Source organism: Pseudoliparis swirei, chromosome 7, assembly GCF_029220125.1.
Source record: "Pseudoliparis swirei isolate HS2019 ecotype Mariana Trench chromosome 7, NWPU_hadal_v1, whole genome shotgun sequence".
Taxonomy (NCBI): Eukaryota; Metazoa; Chordata; class Actinopteri; order Perciformes; family Liparidae; genus Pseudoliparis; species Pseudoliparis swirei.
This window is the reverse complement of record NC_079394.1, coordinates 16,931,449-16,953,438: the sequence shown is the minus strand read 5'-3', so window position 1 is coordinate 16,953,438 and position 21,990 is coordinate 16,931,449. Positions and strand designations below refer to the sequence as shown.

The following is a 21,990-nucleotide window of genomic DNA, read 5'->3' as shown; positions in this document are numbered from 1 at the left end:
TGCAGTGCACTTCGTAAAGTGTCCGGGAGTAGACACAGCCCATGTAAACCAAGAGGATGATTTGGATGTTTGGATCCTCAAAATAAAATGTTTCTCTGGTGAAGGTCGGTAAAGGTCAGGGATAAATCCTGGAATTTATCTTCTTCTTCTTCTTGAAAAAAATAAAAACCCTTCAGAGCGGAGCCAACGCCATCTACTACGCAGCAAGACACGGCCACGTGGGGACCCTCACATTCCTCCATGAAAAGAAATGCCCTCTGGATGTCCAAGATAAGGTGAATACACACACGCACACACTTACGACTACACGTCACGCCGCGTTATTTATCGGCAATTACTCACACACTCCTACACATCAACCTCACATCGCTTTGATTATTTTTTTCTCAAAGTGTGTGTGTATGTGTGTCTCTGTGTGTGTGTGTGTGTGTGTGTGTGATTTTGTGATTTATGACATAAATGCAGGTTTCGGTTAATTTGACAAACCACACGTTTGCGTAACAATTACTCCAGAAATACACGAAACCTTTCTGACATTTAAATAAACTAATAATCCCTTTTCAGAATAACACATGTTGTATTTTAATGCTGTCAGGCGAAATCCCAAAAGCGTTTTATTTTTTCTCCAATCCTCTTCTCCAGGATCTTCAAAGTCTCTTCTCTCTTTCTGACTTGATAACTTTGAGGAAAACATTTCTTAATGAGCTGAATCACAATCAGACCCGTGAGAGGCGTCCTGAGGGCGTCAAGCATCCCCTCTGACCGGCATCCGGTGAAGTCGAAAGCTGGCAGGTCGATTTCTTAAAGGGTACCTGTAGTGCAAAACAATATGTAGCCAGATCAAAAGATAATGTGTTTCTAAAGGTTATTCATGCACTGACGGTCCAGTATTCAATAACAATACGTAGTTTAGGCTGTTCAAAGTCCTCAACTCCGACATGCGACATTGCACTGGAGCTTGAATATGTCGCGGGTGGTGTGACGTCAAATCGTTGAGAGATCGACAGCCAGCCACAGCGGATGTGTTCAGATACCAATGTAAACAACGTCGAGCGCTCGCAAACAAATGCTGAGAGATTGAGAATATGGACGATGAAAGATTGTCTGATTCAGCAACTGGATACTTGTTTGAACCTTTAAAAGCAGACTATCCCCATTTAGTGAATTGTGACAGCGATGATAGCGATGATTCAGATGAAGTTGATGCCGAAGGACCGCGGTCCAGATGCTTCACCGTGCGGGCCGTGCACGCAAGTCGGCGGACGTTTGGTGCAGTTGTGGGAAATGTGCCACAAAAAACAGACAGAGTGCATTTGTTGTAAAGAGCACGAACTTATGTCCGATGATATAGTGTCATTAGACCTCATCTGCTTCACACAAAAGAGTGAGCTTGATAGCTACATCGCGCATAAGCCAGCGCTGGAGATGTCTTTCATTGATGCAATGTTCGGCCGACATGTTCGGGGGTGCTAGTGACTTTTTCTTTGCTCCGTCCGTCCCGATGCGCGCAAACCGGGTGTCGGGAGCTCCGCGGCACACGAGACGGCGGGCAGAGGACTGTCAACGCAACACGTAGAGACAGAAATGACGTGCTTCTGCTGTAATGTGGCGCTATAGAGAAAGTGACAGGGGGGCGGCCCAATTTTTTTTAATGTCATGCGATCTACCAATACTACGCCGCGATCGACTGGCAGGTCGCCGCGATCGACGTATTGAGCACCCCTGATATAGATTGTGTAATTCTTGAGGCCACCGATCTATCCCAAGAAGCAACGCGTGTAGAAGTGGCTCCGGATGGGCTGAATTCCTTTCAACGACTCTACGTCATAGTTAGCTTTGAGCTGGAGTAAATAACTAGCAAAATGGCAGCGCCCACGGACTCGGAATGTTGACAAAGAAATGTAAATCCTCGGGCTATGCGTGACTTGTTGACAATAGCGGCGGGGTAAATATGATTTATTTGATGCGCCGAATGGATGTAGCACGTTGTTGTTTTGCACTACAGGTACCCTTTAAGAGTCCGACTGTCCTGCTCTGCGTGAGACAACAACAAAAATCTGAACGCCTTGTTAGTCACGACTGAACCGGGAGAGTTCAACTTATCCTGGTAACCGGGATGTTGAAGCAGGAAAAACCACCACAGAAGAAGAACTCACCCTTTTTCTCTCTCACAGACTCACACTCTCTCACTCAATCCCTCTCACTCACTCTCTCTCCCTCTTTCCCACTCTCTTTCACTCACTCACTTACTCTCACATTCTCCCTCTCTCACTCACTCTCTCTCCCACTCTCACTCTCTCTCTCACTAACCCACTCTCTCCCACCCCCTGAACTGGGAGAGCATCGTCTCCGCTTCAAGACGTTGTTTGTAACCAGGATGTTGAAGCGGGAAGAAAATGTAAAAAATCCACCACAGAAGAAGAACTGACCCTTGTGTGTGTGTGTGTGTGTGTGTCCGTGTCCTCCAGTCCGGGGAGACGGCTCTTCACGTGGCGGCTCGCTACGGCAACGTGGACGTGGTGAGCTACCTGTGCAGCATCAGAGCCAACCCAGACCTGGCAGACAGGGTGAGTACACACACACACACACACACACACAGGGTTGTTGTTGTTGTTTACATGTTTTTGCTTTCCCCCCCAGGAGCAGGAGACCCCGCTGCACTGCGCCGCGTGGCACGGGTACTCTCCCGTGGCCCTGGCGCTGTGCCAGGCCGGTTGCCACACCGACGCCAAGAACCGCGAGGGGGAGAGTGCGCTGCTCACAGCCTCGGCCCGCGGCTTCGTGGACATCGTGGAGTGTCTGGTGGAGCACGGCGCCGACATGGAGGCGGCCGACAAGGTGAGAGGGCCAGAGCTCTACGGGTGGAGCACTCTCCTCTCCTCTCACTCCATTCTTCTCTCACTCTCAAATCAATTCAATTGGCTTTGTTGGCAAGAACGTTGCAACAACAGTATTGCCAAAGCATCAACACAAACATATACAATTCATATGGATAATTATTGTTATTATGAACTCACTCTCTCACACGTCCTGAGGGCGTCAAGCATCCTCTCTGACCGGCATCCGGTGAAGTCGAGAGCTGGCAGGTCGATTTCTTAAGAGTCCGACTGTCCTGCTCCGCGTGGGACAAAAAAAAAATCTGAACACCTTGTTAGTCACGACTGAACCGGGAGAGTTCAACTTATCCTGGTAACCGGGATGTTGAAGCAGGAAAAACCACCACAGAAGAAGAACTCACCCTTTTTCTCTCTCACAGACTCACACTCTCTCACTCAATCCCTCTCACTCACTCTCTTTCCCTCTCTCTCACTCTCACCTTTTACTCACTCACTCTCTTCCTCCCCGCTCTCACTCTCTTTCTCACTATCTCCCTCTCACTCACTCGCCCACTCTCTCTCACACTTACCTTTCACTCACTCTCTCCCCCCTCTCACTCTCTCTCTCCCTCTCACTCCCACCCACCTACTCACTATCTCTCTCTCCCCCCACCTCAGGACGGCCACACCGCGCTGCACCTGGCCGTGCGGAGGTGTCAGGTGGAGGTGGTCCGCTGCCTCCTCAGACACCGCTGCCACATGGACCAGCAGGATCGCCACGGCAACACGCCGCTGCACATCGCCTGCAAGGACGGAAACCTCCCCGTCGTCACAGCGATCTGCAGCGCGAAGGCCGACCTCAACCTCCCCAACAAGGTGAGGACGGACCGGACCATTACAGAAACAGAGGAGGGGCTCTAGTGGTCTCTGGTTGAACTCTGGATTCACGCTTTAGATGTCATGTGACCAGATGAACAATATATGTCATGTGACCAGATGAACAATAGATGTCATGTGACCAGATGAACAAGAGATGTCATGTGACCAGGTGAACAATAGATGTCATGTGACCAGATGAACAATAGATGTCATGTGACCAGATGAACAATAGATGTCATGTGACCAGATGAACAATAGATGTCATGTGACCAGATGAACAATAGATGTCATGTGACTAGATGAACAATAGATGTCATGTGACCAGGTGAACAATAGATGTCATGTGACTAGATGAACAATAGATGTCATGTGACCAGATGAACAATATATGTCATGTGACTACATGAACAATAGATGTCATGTGACCAGATGAACAATAGATGTCATGTGACCAGATGAACAATAGATGTCATGTGACCAGGTGAACAATAGATGTCATGTCTGAATACAATAGATGTCATGTGACCAGATGAACAATAGATGTCATGTGACTACATGAACAATAGATGTCATGTGACCAGATGAACAATAGATGTCATGTGACCAGATGAACAATAGATGTCATGTGACCAGGTGAACAATATATGTCATGTGACCAGGTGAACAATAGATGTCATGTGACCAGATGAACAATAGATGTCATGTGACCAGATGAACAATAGATGTCATGTGACCAGATGAACAATAGATGTCATGTGACCAGGTGAACAATAGATGTCATGTGACCAGATGAACAATAGATGTCATGTGACCAGATGAACAATAGATGTCATGTGACCAGATGAACAATAGATGTCATGTGACCAGATGAACAATAGATGTCATGTGACCAGATGAACAATAGATGTCATGTGACCAGATGAACAATAGATGTCATGTGACCAGATGAACAATAGATGTCATGTGACCAGATGAACAATAGATGTCATGTGACCAGATGAACAATAGATGTCATGTGACCAGGTGAACAATAGATGTCATGTGACCAGATGAACAATAGATGTCATGTGACCAGATGAACAATAGATGTCATGTGACTACATGAACAATAGATGTCATGTGACCAGATGAACAATAGATGTCATGTGACCAGATGAACAATAGATGTCATGTGACCAGATGAACAATAGATGTCATGTGACCAGATGAACAATAGATGTCATGTGACCAGATGAACAATAGATGTCATGTGACTACATGAACAATAGATGTCATGTGACCAGGTGAACAATAGATGTCATGTGACCAGATGAACAATTTGAAAGCATTTCTCCAAAATCCACACATACTCGTACAAAAACACCTTCCTCTCTCTCTCTCCCTCACTCCGTTCTTCATTCTCTCTCCCTCCCTCTACCTCCCTCTCTCACTCTCTCTCCCTACCTCACCCCGTTTTTCATTCTCTATCCCTCCCTCTCTAAGGGTCCAAAATCTACTTGTACGACGACGCCTTCCTGGTTGTGTTGTATTGAGAGGTCAAACCTTCTCTCCCTTACTTCCTATATTTATATAATATTGTCTCCCAATAACCTGAAGGAGCTGGTTAAAGGCCGACACCCTCCTCCCAGCTGTGCCTCATGCTGCCGGCTCTCTATCCTGTTATATATTATCTTATATCATATTATATTATATTACATCATCTCTCCGTGTCTCCTCGTGCAGCACGGCAGAACTCCCCTCCACCTGGCGGCGAACAACGGCAGCCTGGAGGTCGTCCGTCACCTCTGCCTCGCCGGAGCCAACGTCGACGCCGTTGCCGCCGTAAGTCGTCAACACAAGGAGGGTTTGGGTTTTTCTTTGGGGGGGGGGATTCTTAGGTGTAATAAATCTCTCTCTGTGTTTTAAGGCTTTTCTATTTCACTCTGATCTGGAGAGCAGATAAAATAAAGTAATCCTCTTTAATTCAAGTGTTTTCGGGAGTCTCTCCGGCCAGAAGTCTTCCTCTCGCTGCATGTTGAATATTGAATGACGGTTGATGTGCTGACATGTATAATTCATCGTCCGCTGGTCAGCTGACGGGAAGCTGGTGGCTCCATTCTGGTAGTGAGGGGGGCATTTGAGAGGATGAAATTATAAAAATACGTAGCAGAGCGATCGGTGGGAATTCAGATAAATTTGCCTCGAGTGATGTCATTTGAGTCATGTCAGGGCCACAAAATAAATAAATAAATACGCAAAACTGCGGGAGTTGGTGAGAAGTCTCTCCGGTAGCGTAAGACACCTGAATCTGAGAATGAACAGATTGCAATGCATTGTGGGTAATGAAAATGATAAATCTGGTTCTCCTGCATCGATTTTTTTGCATAAGAAAAACTTTCCGACTCGAATCCAACAGATTAAAGATGCTAAATCGACTGAAAAGTCTTTTTAAAATGTCTTATGTAAATAAAATTATCAAACAAAAAATTGCTCTAAAAAAGAAATTGGCTAAAAAAAGATTGTGTATAAATAACTGGAAAATGGAAATAATTGGTGTAATGTTATTAAAGGCAGTGTACAAACACACAAACAATTATAATAAATGTGTAGGAACAACAAATAAAACATAAAATACATTTTTACTTTACACAAAGCAAACAATGGCCACTTACTGTAAGTTATAATCACATTAAAATGCATTCAAACTGATTATAATGTTTTACGACATGAAATATTGTCATAAAATGCTTTATTTTGTATGTGTATGAGTCACGTGCTTTCAGCTAATTATTTGTTATATAGTCCACAGGCATCATAACAGAATAAAAAAGTAACAAAGATATTAGTCAATGCAGAAATGTGCATTAGAAACCGTTAACAGACTTAAATGACGTATTCATCCCCCTTTCTTTGTCCCTCAGGATGGAAAGACGGCGGAGGACTTGGCCCACAGCGAGCAGCATGAACTCATCATCTCTCTGTTGGGAAAGCTTAAGAAGGTAAAAACATCTATTTCCTTTTATTGAAACGCCGTGTGGCAGAAGCCTGTTTCACAAACACTCGTCACACTCGGTTTATTTTTGGCGCGGAGGTGTGGAGCGACGTGTCTGCACCGGGAAGGAGGCAGATTTTGAGTACCCTCCTTTATATTTATTTATTTTATACTGTTACTCGACACAAAGATTATAAAAAGATCCGGTTTTATCTTCTTTTTTAAGGAATCCAATACCATTTGTCAGTATTTTAGTTTTGGGTTCCACGTCAGTGCAGAGCATGAACACATGACAGGAGAAACTGTGAAAACTGTCGTCTCCTGCATATGCTGGGCTAATTAAAAACTAAAAGATTAATGGGAAAAAGAACAAACTCGCACAGAAACGAACGTTGATTAATTGTAATTCTCCCACTTCCAATTGGAGACTTTATTTGTTGACTGGGTTCGCGTGACACAGGTGGGAGGAGCTTAGTGCCTTTTATCCCCCTGGCAGCCACTCGCAGGCTCTGAAGCCACTTCTGATCCGTGACTCATCTGTTGGTCGGTTAAACAAGTTTTTAAAATTGTATATATATATATATATTTATACATTATTGTGTATATATTAAATATATGTATATATATATAATTATATATAGTATTTTATATATATGTATATATATTTTATTTATTTTTATTTAATTTAATTTTTTTGGAGTGAATCTAAAATAATAAGTCATAACAGATAGTAAAAAAAAGAAAACATGAATAAAAAAAGAAAATAAGATAATAATAAAAAAATGTAATAAATAAGAAATGTTAACATTAATATTAAATATTAAATAAATAATAGATCTTAACATTAACATGAATAGAAGGAGGAGGGGGAAGAGGATTCATTCAGTGTATCTTATGTTATACATAGATTGCATAACATAAGATGACAAATAAAACCTGAATAAATCGATACCCTTATTAATAGACTGTCGGAGGATTTTTGGGGCTCCGTGACATGAAGAGCATTCCTGTCACATGATGTCATCTGTAGTCCGTTGATCAACGCGTGCTCCAGTATGACCTCACCGGCCTGGCTCTTTCCTCAGGACACACACAAGCTGAGCTTCATCCAGCAGCTGCGGCCGACGCAGAGCGCCCAGCCCCGGATCAAGCTGAAGCTGTTCGGCCACTCCGGAGCCGGCAAGAGCTCCCTGCTGGAGTCCCTGAAGTGTGGCATCCTGCGCGGCCTCTTCAGGAGGAAGAGGACGCGCATCTCCAGCAACAGTCGCCACCCCAACTCGCCCGTCAGCTCCAAGCCCGCCGGTAGGTGACGGGAGGAGGGGGAAGAGGAGAGGGGCTGGGGGGGGGGGGAAGCTTTCAGCTGAGCTCCAGGCCAGATTTGTGTTTTTATTGCGCAAACAAACAAAAAAGGCTTTGAGAGCAAATCTCTCGTAATTTACATAAAACTAGAATGTGTTGCTTTAAAATAAAAAAACCTTTGTTCTCAAAAAAAATTGCAAAAAAAAGAAAGTGCCACAAAATGTTTTATTTTATTGCAGTGACACAAGAGAAGCACGGAGAGGAGCTCCATTAGTCTAATTTCTCTCTTTCTCTTTCTACGTGCTCCAAATCGGGTTCTTTTTGCCCGTCTGTGGCATCGAGTCCGTTGTTCACGCACCATTCCACCGCAGAATATCATTCATCAAGCCCTCTTCACTTCCATTTCACTGCCAGGAATATTGCATGTGTGTACCATTTGTTTACAGCCCTGGTTCAGTCCAAATGAGGCAATATAAACCCAAAAAGAAGATGCAACCAAAGTGAACCAGCTGTAGGTGTTCAGGTCCTTCACAATGAGAAGGAGATCCAAAGGTGACGTCTGCTTGTTGGTGGTTTATTTGTCATGGGATAGCGCCACCGTGTGTTTGAAAGTATGGATGCAGATAACAGATTACATTCAAGTGTTTCTAAACAGACGTACACAAGTACAATTGAGATTTACCACACGTATTATTGCATGAAAACATTCAGTGTTATTTTATTTATTTATATGTATTATTTATTTATATATTATGTTGATATTTTGTAAGTGTTTAGACATTGAGGCACACATTTAATGCACTGAAACAGATAAAAAATATTAATAAATATAAATATTTTTATATATAATATATTTATATATATTTTATATATAATATATATGTATATATAATGTATATAATATATTTGTATATAATATATTTATATATAAAATGTATTTATTTTTTATGTTTATATATATAATTATATATTTCCATAAATATATACATTTATATATAAAAATATTGATATAAATTGTTACTATTTACTAAATATATCATTATATGTATTTATATATGTATGCATTTAGTGTGAATAAATATGATTATTTACTGAATATATATATACACACACACATTTATTTACTGAATATCTTTTTATAATCAAATTTTTCACGCTTTTGTAGATTTTAGTTTAAAAACTAAATATAAAATGGGGTTGAATCTACATTGGAATGTGTGACTAATCCAATCTCCTGGTTCACAAAAGGCCCGGAACCATCCGGGGCTGGTTGTCTCTGGATGACTAACGGACCCGTCTCCTCTGGCGTTTCAGTGTCGGCGAGCATCTCCAACCTGTACCCTGGCTGCGAGAACGTGAGCGTGCGTAGCCGCAGCATGATGTTCGAGCCCAGCCTCACCAAAGGCGTCCTGGAGGTCTTCTCTCCGGTGACCGCCGCCCTGTCCGCCGCCGCCGACCAGGCCACCCGGGCCATCGACATCCAGCACGGCAACATCAACGGTGGGAACACCGGGTCGTGTCAAGCAACGCCTCAAATGGGATAACAATCGGAGATTATATTATTCTTTCTTATTCTCTCCGCAGGCGTGGGCGAGTTCAGCGTGTGGGAGTTCTCGGGGAACCCGGTGTACTACTGCGCCTACGACTACTTTGCGGCCAACGACGCCACGGCGATCCACCTGGTGCTGTTCAGCCTGGAGGAGCCGTACGAGACCCAGCTGGGGCACATCACCTACTGGCTGAACCTGCTGAAGGCCCTCAACCTGCCGCAGGAGAACATCGGTGAGGAGTTATTATAGGCTAAAATACTGTGAATGGACATTTAAAAATTGAAAAATGTTAATTAATGTTCAATTAAAAAAATTAATTAAGTATCTAAAGCGGTCAGATAAAAAAGTAGCAAAATAATAAGAACAATTTTAATAAGAAAAATGTTATAAAAAATTCAAAAACAAACTTATAATAATCACATTTTAAAGTGTAAAAAGTATCTAAAGCAGTCAGATAAAAATGTAGTAAAATAAAAATTAAAAATATTTAGAATTCAAATTTTAAAAAGCTGTTAAAGTGTAAAAAGTATCTAAGATTTTTTTTAAAGTATCTAAAGCGGTCAGATAAAAAAGTAGCAAAATAAGAAAAAATATATTAATATTTCAAATTTTACAAAAAAATGTAAAAAGTATCCAAAGCTGTCCAGATAAAAAAAAGTAGCAAAAAAATATATATATATGAATACATTTAAAAAAAATGTAATTCTAATAAATATGTTAAAGTATCTAAAGCAGTCAAAATAATAAAATAGCTAAATAAAAAGGAAAAATAATAATAATTCAAATTTGTAATAATTGTTAGTGTAAAAAGCATCTAAAGCGTTCAGATAATAAAGTAACAAAATAAATTAAAATATTAATAATTTTAACAAAAATCATGTTGGTGTAAAAAGTATCTAAAGCGGTCAGATAAAAAAGTAGCAAAATAATACAAATATATTAATTATTAAAATTTTACAAAAATGTTTAGAGTCTTAAAAGTATTCAAAGCACTCCAGAAAAAATAGTAGCTAAATAAATAAGAAAAATATTAATAATTAAAAATGTACTGTGTAAAAAGTATCTAAAGTGATCAGATAAAAAAGTAGCAAAATAAAGAAAAATAATTATTTAATTTTTTTAATTTTTTAGGTTCAAGTGTAAAAAGTATATAAAGCGGTCAGATGTTATAATTTTTACTTTTCGATGAGTAGAAAAGTAAATAAAAAGGGACCGTGTCCTCCTGCAGCCTTCGGCGGCCGGGTGCAGCGCCCCCTGGTGGTCGTCCTGGTGGCGACGCACGCCGACCTCGCCGACGTCCCCCGGACGTTCTCCGGAGAGTTCACCTACGACAAGGAGAACGTGCTGCTCAAGGAAGTCCGGAACAGGTTGGGACTCCAAACCGTTTGCGTATTCTTTATTTTAATAATCAGATCTGACAACGCAGAGAGAAATGCTCCTTTTTAATAAACTGACTCACGGCAGGTAAAGTGTTTTTACCATTTGATTTACCTTTTTAAAAAAAATGTTTTTTATTATGTTCCCATGAGATCTCTCGGTGCTCCTTCGTATTTATTTTATAACTCTTGTCGAGAGATTTAAGTTTTATTAAATGTTTGTTGTTCAGGTTTGGAGCCGACCTGCAGATCAGTGACTCGTTGTTTGTGATGGACGCCGGAGCCTCGAACTCCAAAGACATCAAGCTGCTGAGGAGTCACCTGCAGGAGCTCCGTGCCAACATCATCTCTGTGAGCGTGCACACACACACACACACCCACACACACTCACACACACACACCCCTACCTCCTCACCTGTTTTCGATACATCTTCACCTTTCCAGATGTGTGCAGTTTCCTTTATAATCAAGTTTATTTTTTATAAATTCAAAGTGAGTCTGAAAGTCACTTTCCCACAATGCCTTCTGCCTTCTCATATTAGACTATAGAAAATAAACATAGACAATTGTATTAACCCTCTCCCCCTCCCCAGAGGTGTAGTCCCATGACGCTGCTGTCGGAGCGTCTGCTGGCGACGCTGCCCACCTGGAGGAAGCTGAGCGGACCCAACCAGCTGATGTCATGGCAACAGTTTGTGAGCGACGTGCAGGAGCAGCTCAACCCGCTGGTCAGCCAGGACCACCTGCGCACGCTGGCGCTGCAGCTGCACAGCATGGGGGAGGTGTGTGTGTTCAATCAGTGCGTTTACATGCAATCGAATTATTGGCTTAGTCGGACTGAAATCGAATTATCCGTTTCATGTAAACACCTTAGTCGGACTATGTGCGGTCCGACTTCGGTCCGATTAACACCCCTGGATAGCTCGGTCCGATCCAGTTGATAATTCGACTCTCGCGGCATGTAACGGTGAATTGGATTAGGAACTGGACTTTGCGTCTTTGCGCATGCTCGAGATCCCTCCTCCCTCCTCCCTCCCTCCCTCCCTCCCATGTCGTGACCCGGAAGTCGAAAGAGACGATAAATTAAATTCTCCGTGTACCTTCGGCGACGGCGTCTTCTCTCCGTTATCAACTCAGCCAATAGCGCCATTTGCATTAGCTGTACTCCTATTAACACCATGGAAGAATAGTAGAGGGATGTAGCTTCGCCTCGCTCTCTGTTCGCCATCTTTCTCGAAATGTTGTTGTTGGTGGTGGTGAAGAGGTCAAGAGGAAATGGCTGTATCACCACGAGTTGTAATGAAAACAGCGCCGCCTATCGTATCGGATATGACATGCTTTCGGACAATGATTCGAATTACTCACTGCCATGTATATTGGGATAACAGCAGATCCCCCAAAAGATAGCATAGTCCGACTAAAGCAAGATTCGAATTATACCATCATGTAAACGCACTGACTGTGTTTTCTTGGAAAATAACTACTAAAAAAATATTACTTATGGAGAATTTGTATGTTTTCATAAGAGAACTAATCCGTTTCATTTGAATCCTTGAAGTCTTTTGCATATTGTTTTATTGATATTCATAATTCTATGTTTTCTATGTAATAAATCAACAATAAATCAAACTAAAGCTCTTCTGCAGCGGGGTTGATTTTTCTGTTCATCCAATGGCCACCAGAGGGCGCCGTTGGTTCATGAATATATAAAAACTGGAAGAAATAACCTGGAATGACTAAACCGTGTTTCTTTATATATTTCCTCTTGTTGTTTTTAGGTTCACTGGGTCTTTGTCACGAATATGTTCCACCATATTAAACTTTATTTTCATGTTTTTCTTTTTTTATCCACACTGGTTCCTCCACCTCCTCCTCCTCGCCGCAGATCAACATCATGCAGAGCGAGACGGTGCAGGACGTCGTCCTGCTGGAGCCGCGCTGGCTCTGCAGCAACGTGCTCGGCAAGCTGCTCTCCGTGGAGACGCCCAAGGCCATCCACCACTACAGGGGGCGCTACAGGCTGGAGGAGGTGCAGGCTCTGGCCCCCGACAGCGACGTGGACGAGCTGCTGCAGATCCTGGACGCCATGGACGTGTGCACCCGCGACGCCACCTGCCCCGCCATGGTGGACATCCCCGCCCTCATCAAGACCAACGGCCTCCGCCGCTCCTGGTCGGAGGAGGAGGAGGAGGACTCACTGCTGTACGGTGGCGTGCGATTGGTCCCCGCCGAGCACCTGACGCCGTTCCCCTGCGGCCTGTTCCACAAGCTCCAGGTGAACCTGTGCCGCTGGAGCCACCAGAAGAAGTCCGAGGAGGACGGCGGCGGCGAGGACTTCGACGGAGACATCCACCTGTGGACCAACGGAGCCAAGGTGAGCCAGGGCGCGGCGGAGGCCATGATCCTGCTGGTCAACCACGGCCAAGGGGTGGAGATCCAGGTGCGCGGGCACGAATCGGAGCGGGCCAAGTGCTACGCCCTGTTGGACACCGCCTGCAGCATCACGGAGAACCTGCTGGCGTCCACGCTGCCCGGCCTGATCACCGCCAAATACTACCTGAGTCCCCAGCAGCTGCGCGAGCACCACGCCCCCGTCATGGTCTACCAGCCCAAGGACTTCTACCGCGCGCAGGTGCAGCGCGAGTCGTCGCTCACCAACACCATGGGCGGCTACCGGGAGAGCTTCAGCAGCATCCTGTCGTTCGGCTGCGCCGAGGTTTACCAGCAAGGCACTCTGGGTAAGGACATCCACATCGCGGATGTCCCCCTGTTGGCTCGCCGGAAGCTGTGCCGCATGTTGGACCCCCCCGACGCTCTGGGGAAAGACTGGTGCCTGCTGGCCATGAACCTCGGCCTCACGGACCTGGTGGCCAAGCACAGCAACGGGACTCCGAATGGCGGCGGCGACGCCCCCCCCCTCGCCGAGCTGGACTCGGCGCCGCAGCCCAGCCCGACCGCGGCGCTGCTGGCGGCGTGGAGCTTGCGCGCCGACAGCACCGTCGGCGCGCTGATGGCCAAGCTGAGGGAGCTGGGCCGCCGGGACGCCGCCGACTTCCTGCTCAAGACGTCGCCCATCTTCCGGGTCAACATGGAGGCGGTGGTCGTCGCCGCCGCCAACGGCTACCCGCCCACGTGCAACGGTGGCACGTCGTACAACTCCATCAGCTCCGTCGTATCCCGCTGAACCACACGGGGAAAAGGGGGCGTCGGCTTCCCGCCCCTCGCCAAGCTTTGTGTCACGTGACATTTTCTTCCCCCCGGAGCGGGACGTACGTGGGAATGGACGCGAAGCGCCATCGTCCAGCTGCTCGCTCCTCGACTCGTACCTGTACGACAGCAGAACCGTTTCCCTCCGCTGCACGAATGTCGTGAACAGATCTCCAAAGAGGAATCTCGTGCTTTTTACTCCGTTCTTAATCTCGTCGCGCTGCTACTTCGTATTTTCCCTCTCGGCACACAGAGGTCTCGCTCATCTAACTGGAGGAACGGTTACCATGGCAGCCTCATGTTTGGACCGCTTTTTATCCAAATGAAAAACGGAGGACTTTCTGCCCCCCCCCCCCCTTCACGCTTCGTGTTTAATGAATTAACAGCATTTTGTGGCCTTCTACCTCCCTAAAGAGCACAAGTCTTTATTATTAAAAGAAAACGGTAGTTACTTCCTAAACATTTGAAGAACTGTGCCTTGTTGACACGTAATTTCAATCAAGTCTATAGTCCTAAAATGGAAAGAGGGGTTAAATGAAGAAGGGGGAAGGAAGCCCGGCTTGCATTGCCATTAGATTTGGTGAAATCGGAGATGGGGATTATTTTGCTGTTTTCTGTTTCAGTGTTTGTATGAAACGTCTCGCCGGCGTGCGGCCGACGAGTCGCTCTGTTTGTGGGTTCATACAGACGAGCTTCTGGAGGTATTACGTCGAAATCTCTCCGTTGGTAAATTAGTTTTTTGGGTTTCCGAGTCCCGTACTTTCCCGAGAAGCCTCCTGGAAAGAACTACGTGTGGCGTTAACAAGTTAAACTTAATTAATAGTAATAATCAAATATGATCTGCAATGAACCCAAAAGACTAAAAGCATCTCGAGCAGGTAAGTTTTTTTGGAATTAGCTGCACTAATAAGAAAAACTAAAAATGTCAAAATAAATTCTCGATTATAAAAATGTTTGCTCCAGTTGGATCGACTCAATTATTACTCGGCTAATCGTTTCAGCTGTATTATTAATACTATTCTAATAAATAAAAAATATTTCAAACTCCCGGCTCAACAAAAAGGTCTTTATGGATATTAAACCTCAAACATTAAGTGTTTTTTAGTCTGCATACTGACTATTTATTTAGTATTTAATTTAACCATCACCAGATTAAGAGATTATCCCATCCAGGAAAGAGTTTACACGAACATATCAGCTGCTTTACGATAACTATGGGACCTTTTAAAAAAATAAATAATGTGTAACTATAAACGTCTTCACTTAGAAATCCATTTCCTTGCTTACTCCCCCACATCGGCCCTGACTCTGCCGAGCGTCCGTCACTTTGAATAGAAAGTGGCACCAAAACGATAAAAACAACACAAGTAGATTTTTTAGCATTTTCTACTCGGCTGACAGGTCATGTATTACGTCTCCTCCAGTAAACACCTGACGCTTCCTCACCAGGTGGATCCACCGCGTGGCGTCACGGCTTCCTTTTCGTCTTTAATATCGTGAAACCGCGGCTCGATTCGAGTCGGCGAAAGCTAAAGAAAAAGATGGCGTTGAGTTGACTGGCGACCCCTTTTTGTGAAAGCTGTCGTTTTATAATGTCGCAAATCGGAAGAAGTATTTCGATCGTTTTTTTGGGCCTTTTTGTCCGGACACAGCGTCAAACGGTTTATCAAATAAAAGAGGACGGAGGGCGGAGATATAACACTTTAAATACTATTTCCAATACTTCTCTCTTTGTCTCAGCCTTCGTGTGTGTCCACTCAGTCGGCCCAAATATGTTGAACCCCCAATGACCTCAATGACCCCCAATGGATCAAAATGACCCCCAATGGATCACAAATGGATCAAAATGACCCCCAATGGATCAAAATGACCCCCAATGGAAATGGATGTACTTAACGTCTCTCTTAAGAATACACACACAAATCAAAGACATAGAGAAAAAAACGCTCGACATGTGTACAAATAATTAAATTTTTTTGTTTACTTTTATGGAAGTTTGCCAACGCTGCGTGCCTGAAGCGCACCCGGTCGCTCCTCACGTTATCTTTATTAATATTATAATGATTGCCTTGTACAGTATATACGAGCTCGAGAAGCCACGTTCAGAAAGGGAAGTGAATAATGTTGTTTTGTAAAAGCTGGGAATCGATATATTATTATTATCACCTTTGTGTCCGTTTGGTGTCTTGACCAAAAAAACCGAGTGGATTCAAAAAGATTCCTCACAGAAACACAAACTCTGTTATCTAAAAATGTTTTCCGAGTCTGATCGCCACATTGCACACGTTTGTTTTTTTTGTCGTTGTTGTCGTTTGTTTTTTTGGCTATTTATGTTGCGTTCTTTTTCGCATGTCTTTGAATGCCATGTTCTTAGTACTTCTGACACTTTATAGTGTATAATACATTTTATAATAAATTCTTTACCTGACGTCGTCGTCTCTCTCGTGCTTAAAGACAAAGGAGTTAACGTTAAGTTACTTTATTGTTATTATTATTAATAAAGTGAAGGTTGGTGGCTATTAAAACCAGGGGGAGAAAATTAAAAGATGATATACAAGCGTTCATAACAAATAGATAAATAAATCAATAGATGAATCACTTCATACACATTTTTATTCTCTTTATGAAAGATGGACTGATTCATTTTTATTTTACTGAGACCATTTTTTATCAATTATATTATTTTTTTTAGCATACTTTACAAATCAGTGTAATTATCTTCTGACAAGATTTCTTTTACTTTTTTTATTTGTATTTTACACATAACATACAGAAGGAAAATAAATACTCCAAATGATTGAAACCCCTTTTTTAATTTTTTTATTTATTCTCTTTATGAAAGATGGCCATTTATTTATTTGTTGCTTTACTAATAAAATATTTAGGAGACGTGTTCTACATCTGATAATCTTGATTTATTCATGATTTAAATAAATATATCTTATTGAATAGAACGACGTTCTGACATCGGAGACGTTTACAATATCAGGTATTGATTTTTATTTATTTTATTTTGCTGTCAAAGAGCCGATGAGGCTCCCTGCGCAATTTGTTATTTTTTTAGAATACTTTAAAAATTAGTGTAATTATCTTTTAACAAGATTTTCTCTTGTTTGCCTCCTGATACTTTTTTCAAATTTATATTTCACACTTTTAAGAAAGAAAAAATTCTCTGGCCCCTCAAATGATTTAAACCCCTTTATTTTTATTCTAATTGTTTTGTAGTGTTTTATTAAAATGTTTTACAAGAAGCAAATTGCAATTTTATTTTCGGGTAGAAATTAAGCGTTTACTCTGAAATGAGTGTAAAATGAAAGAAAGGAAAACGAGACAAACAAATCACTTTTATTTGCTAAACTATTCATCATGAACTGAAAGTAATTCACTTTTCTTGCATTACAAACTCAACCAAGATCATGAAATATATTTAAATACTGAATTTCTATTTATTTCCCCTCCTGTGACCACTGCTATTATTAAAATGTCTTCTGCTCCGTTTGTCCTCCACCAGATTCCAGGTTGTTATTCAAACTCTGGGTAAGGCTCCTCCTCCTCCTCCTCTTCCTCCACCTCCACCCACTCACTCACATGACTGCTTTGTCTCAACTTGCCATTTAAACAATATTTGAAGAGACTAACGGAGCAGAAGGCGTGACGTTAAAAATCACACATATCTAAATATATCCTGCCGATTTTCTCTTTTATGCATCATTTAAATATACATTATTTCACATTTAACACTTTGTAATGTAGTTTTTAGCCATTAAAGGACTTTTTTTAATGTAAATGTCAAAAAAGACAATAAACTCAACTTAGAAAACAAAACTGTTAGTTTAAATTTGTCTTTACTTCGACAACTCGCAGTTTAATCACAATTTCTTTCAGAAAACACAGATTTAAAACCACGTTGGTGCAGGAAGCAAGTAAATAATCAAACTACAAGTACACGTATAGTACACAACATAATTACATGTGTACCTGTTGCACATCTTTCATGTCATGAGGGGAAACTCTTAGACTACAGAAAACAGGTTGAGTTTCATTCTAATCGAGATCAGGAAGATTACGGCTAACGTTAGTTTATTAATATAATACAATAACATTATTTTTCTGATGCATTAAAAAAAATTATGCAGCATTTCAATGATATAGCTGGCGAGGTGATGCTATCAGTTATTACTTATGCTAACGAAAGATAATATTAGTGTAATGCTTTAAACTGAATTAACGTAAGCTGACGTGAACTAATGAGTCTAACCTTCCCAGCCGGGTCGTTTTGAGTTTTAAATATCACGAATAATAGTTTTATTATTCGTGATATTTTGATGACAAACTCAATCTAAAGATTGTTTTATACAAAGTTTGCCATATAATAATAATAATGTTTTTAATTTATATTGCGCTTTTCGTAGAACTCAAAATGTCTGCACGAAAACATTATTTTTTAAATCATCCTAAAAGCTATACAATAAAAACAAATAAATAAAAACAATAAGAACATAGAGCACACATTAACACATCGTCACCTTCCTAAAATACTGACCTAAGTCATATTTGCCTAAATCATCTTGTGATACTGGCCAGCTCTGGTAAAACCGCCTCCATCCACAGTTGAACACATGTGATTCTACCCCTGTAGATTAATACATATAATATCATATACAGATCAATATGTGGTCAAGCTTTTAGTGTTTTCTAAAAAAACTGAAAAAATGACTACGGCCATTATTGTACGACGCTGACGACATTAAAACCTCTGACGATGTTTTTCTTTGTGCCTTTCGGTTCTTATTGGCCTTTTTTGTTCTGAAAAGTGACTTCCAAACACCGGTGAGTAAATAATCTCAAAGAAGTGCCAAGTCGTCGCTTCTCCTTTTAGGTTTTTTACTGATGAGCTGATGATGGTCGTCGTCCCTTTGTCCTCAGATCAATACTGTGATCGGCTCAATGGAGGTTATCAGACGTGTTCATCGGTCTGATAACCGCTAATCTAAAGAATGTTTAAATAATACCAGACGCTTTTCCACAGGGCGATTTACAAAGTTCACCACCGGCTGAAAAACAACATTTAAACACAAGACAAAAACAAACGTGTTATCTGAGAGATGTCAGCTTTAAAAACGTGAAGCGAAAAGATTCGTCTCCCGGAACTTCTCAAGGAACTTCAGGATTCGATGTGTTAAAGTTAACAAACCTGGAAAAGTTAAACGAGTTTAAAATGGTTATTTGCCTTGAAAAAATGAAATCTTAAAAATTGTGAAAAAATCATGAAAACATTTTTTATATTCATATGTTCATTTACGCTGAGTTTGAAATAATTAATATTTTTTTAAAGGAAAGATGCTCAAAAACGCACATCAGAAAATTCTTTTACATTTTAATCAAACTATTGTCTCATTAATTTTGTGTCATTTAAGGTTATTTACTGTATGCATTGTAATTCTCTGTTAGTTTAAATACAACATTTTATCTCTTTTTCATGTCTACAGCAAGATTTCACAAAATGTTATCGTTAGCCGGAATGAGCTTCTAAATACCGCTCGTGTGTTGTACTTCCTCTCTGGCAATCAAACCGAAAAGAACGATTCACCCCATAACACCTCCTCTTTATTTCGGAGTCACTTCTCTAACACCTCAAAAGTTAGGAATTCGTCAGTTTTAAACAATGCAATACTTTGGTTGGCTAAAGGCCAATTCTCAAGATGGCGGGGTCCTTCAGAATAAAACGTATTATGCTGCCTTCAGAATAAAGGTAATGTCTCGGATTTCAACCGGCATCCATTTTATCTCTCATCTCTAAAACAACATCTCTAATTCATTCCTGTGCATCATACAGTTAATTGTTCCACTTGTCATTACATAGTTATAATAAAAAACAGTCCTCCTCTTTGGCTTTACAATACTACAAATCTTAATATTCTTCATAATGTTCCCTATTAATAATCATATATTTCTGTGTGTATTAATTTAAAACATAAGACTTCCTTCATGTACATGTACAAAATGAAAATAACTTGTGACAACTCTACAGACGCTATACCGCCAGCAGCCCTGTTAGCTTAGCACAAAGACTGGAAATGGGTGGGAACAGTTAGCCTAGCTCCTTAGCGAAATACCTGCCGGCCGCGGCGCCGCTAAAGCTTACGACACGCGTTACACTGACAGAGCGTCTCAAATTTTATTTGTGCATTTTGGGCATATGTTGTAGCTTTGGGCAAAGCCAGGCTAGCCATTATGCTATGCTATGCTAACTAGCTACATCTGGTTTCACATTTAGCGGCTTTGACTCGAGTCAAAGTATTTTAGCTTCTAGGATGTTTTAATTACGTGATGTAAAATGTCTGAGTACTTTGAAAAGCGCTATATATTAAACATTATTATTATTAAAAAACTTGAAAAGCATCGGTACTTAGTAACTTATTCAAGTACCGCACGACTGTAAAGCATTCTACTCGAGTCCATCTCGTAATAATGACAGCTGTTGTGACTTTAACGTTTAGATTCACGTACAAAGACTATGATCCAACAACAAAATATTTAGTTTTAATTTGTATAAATCGACGTAAAAGTCACACAACGTGCTTCGAGCCCTCAAACGACTCATTTAAAGTCGACCGTCAGTGAAACTGCTCGAATTATTCCGAGCTGTTTTTTTTAATGACTTTGCGCTTTTGACGTGTTACTCCCAGTACGTGAGCAACAGGAAATTAACGCATCACACGGGCCAGACAGAATGCGCTCAGACGGACCGATTGGGCAACACGAGCCCGCTGGAGGAGCTTTCTGCCGATGCACGGGTACTTTTATTTTAGCTAACGTAAAGCGTGACGCAGAGGAAACGTGACACGAGGTACCGGCGTGGACGAGTCATGTGACCTTACTGTATTAGACTTGTGACCTTACTCTATTAGTGTGATTTAAGTAATTTATAAGTCTAGTCTCTCAGGACACTTTATACTTTCAAACTTTATATTAATTGGTTGATTTCAGTCTTATTTTGTTTACAGCTAACGTAAGTTTACATCAGTTTATTAATATAGCACAATAACACGTTATTTATCTGATCCATTAACAATTCAATGACATACTGGGCTCCTTTTCACTGTTATAATATTAGTTCTCTCATTTATTGATTATTATTACTCACTATTAATTTTTTACAGGTAACTTTGGTTTGAATTTAAACTACTTTAAATCACAATTGGTGAATAAATAAAAATATATCCTACTTTATTTGTAATTTTTTTTCTTCTTTTGCTATATAAAATCTGCAGTTAAGTACATTTACTCAAATACTTTGACGTCGCTGTATACTGGACTTGGCTATTTTATATTTTTGCCATTTTATCCTCATACTTAAACACATTTTTAGAGGAAAACATAGAATTTTGAAAATGATAATGCAGTCGTACACACAAAGTATCTAGAATGTACAACATTAAAATGATCTCACATGAATCTAATAAAACAGATACATATATTATTCTATAATAATACAACAGTGAAAGCAGCCACGAGTACTTTTAATTGTATGATGTATTTTACTTGCAACAGAGTATTTTTATACTTTTGTATTTCAACTTTTACGAAAGTAAGTGACTTTTTTTGCTCCGTCCCGATGCGCGCACTCTGCGACGCGCGAGACGGAGAGCCGAGAAGTGTTAACGCGACACGTAGAGACAGAAATGACATGCTGCTGTGTAGAGACGATCAACAACAGACGGCTGTTTAGTTTAATAAAAGAACAAAGACGTGTTATAGAGAAAATTTCAGGGGGGCGGACATTTTTTTTTTAATGTCATGCGATCTACCAATACTACGCTGCGATTGACTGGTAGATCGCGATCGACGTATTGAGACCCCCTGCTTTAATGCCACTTTTTAAATTATAT

The 21,990-nt window shown here is 41.4% G+C and overlaps 1 protein-coding gene across 2 annotated transcripts in view; it reads left to right on the top strand.

The window, feature by feature from the left end:
• dapk1 (death-associated protein kinase 1) overlaps positions 1-16,526 on the top strand; it is a 50,456-nt gene extending 33,930 nt beyond the window's left edge. For both annotated transcript variants that reach the window (XM_056419957.1, XM_056419958.1), the window contains exons 14-26: positions 177-275; positions 2,469-2,567; positions 2,641-2,838; positions 3,495-3,692; positions 5,418-5,516; positions 6,596-6,673; positions 7,752-7,968; positions 9,280-9,465; positions 9,550-9,747; positions 10,744-10,882; positions 11,122-11,242; positions 11,485-11,673; positions 12,777-16,526. In XM_056419957.1, the coding sequence (XP_056275932.1) occupies positions 177-275; positions 2,469-2,567; positions 2,641-2,838; positions 3,495-3,692; positions 5,418-5,516; positions 6,596-6,673; positions 7,752-7,968; positions 9,280-9,465; positions 9,550-9,747; positions 10,744-10,882; positions 11,122-11,242; positions 11,485-11,673; positions 12,777-14,075 (3,120 nt within the window). In that variant the 3' untranslated portion in view covers positions 14,076-16,526. The remainder of the gene's footprint in view (positions 1-176; positions 276-2,468; positions 2,568-2,640; positions 2,839-3,494; positions 3,693-5,417; positions 5,517-6,595; positions 6,674-7,751; positions 7,969-9,279; positions 9,466-9,549; positions 9,748-10,743; positions 10,883-11,121; positions 11,243-11,484; positions 11,674-12,776) is intronic.
• The last annotated feature ends 5,464 nt before the right edge of the window (positions 16,527-21,990 follow it).